Genomic DNA, 2090 nt, shown 5'->3' with positions numbered 1-2090 from the left:
ATGGGGGCGGCGCCCTGCCTTGCCTGGTAGGCGTTTGTGGTGTGTGCCGGGACCCGGCACCACCGGCAGGAACAGGTTTGGCCGGCCGAGGGAAGCCTTAGTAGGTCAGCTGGGGTGGAGCTGGGCACGGCTGACGCCAGGGTGCTGCCGGCCCTCCCAGCCCCCCGGAGCTGGTAGTGGCCTGGGTGCTGGTAGTGGTCACAGGCATTGATGCCTGATTGTCGGGACCCTAGCCAGGCTCTGTCATTGCAAGGGGGTCGGTCCTGCCAGGGAATGTGGCTGGATTTGGGGCATGACAGGGGGGCTTTGCTCTGTGGGGCATGGCGTCCTGCTCAGGATGTCCACCCTCTCCCTGTGCCCCAGTGGGGCAGGAGGAGGTGGCTGGGGGTTCACACCCTCGTGAGGTGCTGCCTGTGGGACACTGCCAGTGACTGGCTTTATGCTTAGGGCCTGTAGATACCTCATTTTTGGGGCTGACATAGACAGGGGACAGATGCCTGGGGTGCTGCCCACCTCCAGCTTATACCTGCTGTCCCTGTCCCCGCAGATAGCGAGGGGATCCTTATGCACAACCCCATGAAATGAACAAAGCTCCACAGCCCACAGGAGGAGCCCCGACAGCCCCGCACCCTGCCCCTTCTCCCGGACTGCCGCAGGTAACTGGCCCTTTTGGGGTCTCGGGGGAACCCAGCTTTGCCTCCCTGCTTTGTGCCAAGGGCATTGGTGCCATCTTTTTTCCTCCCTGCCTCTTTCCAGCCGACATTCCCACCCGGTCAGACGGCAGCTGTGGTTTTTAACCCGGCACCGACCTCACAAATGAATACGCCTTCTCAGCCACGCCAGGTAAAGGCTTTTCTCTGGGTTGGAGGGGTTTGTGCTGGGTGGGAAAATCCAGCAGCTTTTTGCCTCCTGGCCAAGTAGTCCCCCTGCTACAGTGCTCGAAGGCCCGTGGTGCTCCCCAGGACTGGTGTATGCCTGCAGTCTAAACCATGACTACTGCCTGGGGACCTCCTAGCCTGGCGGGTGGGGGGCCAGATGCCTCTGGCCAGGGATGCCCAACGAGTGACTGCTCTTCTCTGCTTTCTCCCCTGCCCCAAACCTCCCTCTCCTCTCTCAGTTTCCAGCAGGGCCTCGGGCTATTCACCAGCAGGTACTAACCCAGATCCCCCACCCCGCATGCCGAGCACTCTGCCCCAACACTGCACAGAAATACCCACCCTGGGCATGAAGGGGCTGGGGAGCACGTGGAGACCCCAGAGGCGGGGAACAGGCTCATCCAGGGAAAGTGGGGGATGTCCACTCAACTTGGCCGGGGGGTTTCCCTGCAGTGTCTCCCCAGTTTCCTCCTTGCATGAAGCCTGTAGCATGCAACTGTGCCTGTGCTAACCCTGGCGCAGGCTGTCTCTTCTGCCTGTGTCATTCTTTCTCTTCCTCTTTCCCCCCACAAAGTGTGGGGGGGTAGTCTCCCAAGGCTCTGTGGTGCTATGCAAGGCTCTGGATTTCCATCAGCCCTCTTATGTGGAGGAGCTGTTGGGAATGGATCTGGTGATGTCCTTGGTGTGCTAGGGACCCCTACAAGGGGCAGGGAAGGATCCTTACACGGAATCCCAATGGATTTGGGATGTGGGCCCTAGACAAAGGGCTTCCTGGCCTCTTGTCCCACCTCTACCAGTCACTCTGTGTCCAAGCCCTGTCCCAATGCGGGTAACTCCTGTCTCTCCCCTTTTCCCTCTGTATGCGTGCGCTTGCTAACAGGGAGGATTCAGGTCTCTTCAGGTAATGCTTTCTCCTTGCCCTGGGGTGTGTGCGCGGACCCTTCCTTGCCCACTTGCTGTTGGGCTTGAGCCACTGCTCCTGGGGATGCTCCTGCCCGGCAAAGAAGCTGCATTGGGATGAATGGCACAGGCTGGGGACAGGGGTGGAAATAGCCAGTTGTGCACACTTGCCGTCGAGCTGGGCACAGCGGGACTACAGATCCCAGCATTCAGTGCGAGCGCCGGGAGCCGGTGCGAAGCACGCTGGGATCTGCCGCCGCCGAGCTGCGTGCGGACGAGGCCGGCTCTGGACGCTGGGGCTGCCGGCCCCCCTCC

The 2090-nt window shown here is 61.2% G+C and overlaps 1 protein-coding gene across 1 annotated transcript in view; it reads left to right on the top strand.

The window, feature by feature from the left end:
- Positions 1-553: 553 nt before the first annotated feature.
- Positions 554-2090, top strand: part of EIF4G1 (eukaryotic translation initiation factor 4 gamma, 1) — a 19332-nt gene continuing 17795 nt past the window's right edge. Inside the window, 2 exon segments of the mRNA XM_009999485.1 lie at positions 554-656; positions 757-843. Of these exon segments, the coding sequence (XP_009997787.1) occupies positions 582-656; positions 757-843 (162 nt within the window). The 5' untranslated portion in view covers positions 554-581.

This window comes from Chaetura pelagica, unplaced genomic scaffold, assembly GCF_000747805.2.
Source record: "Chaetura pelagica isolate M959 unplaced genomic scaffold, ChaPel_1.0 scaffold20, whole genome shotgun sequence".
NCBI lineage: Eukaryota > Metazoa > Chordata > Aves > Apodiformes > Apodidae > Chaetura > Chaetura pelagica.
Note: the sequence above shows the minus strand (reverse complement) of the source record. Positions and strands in the feature narration are given on the sequence as shown.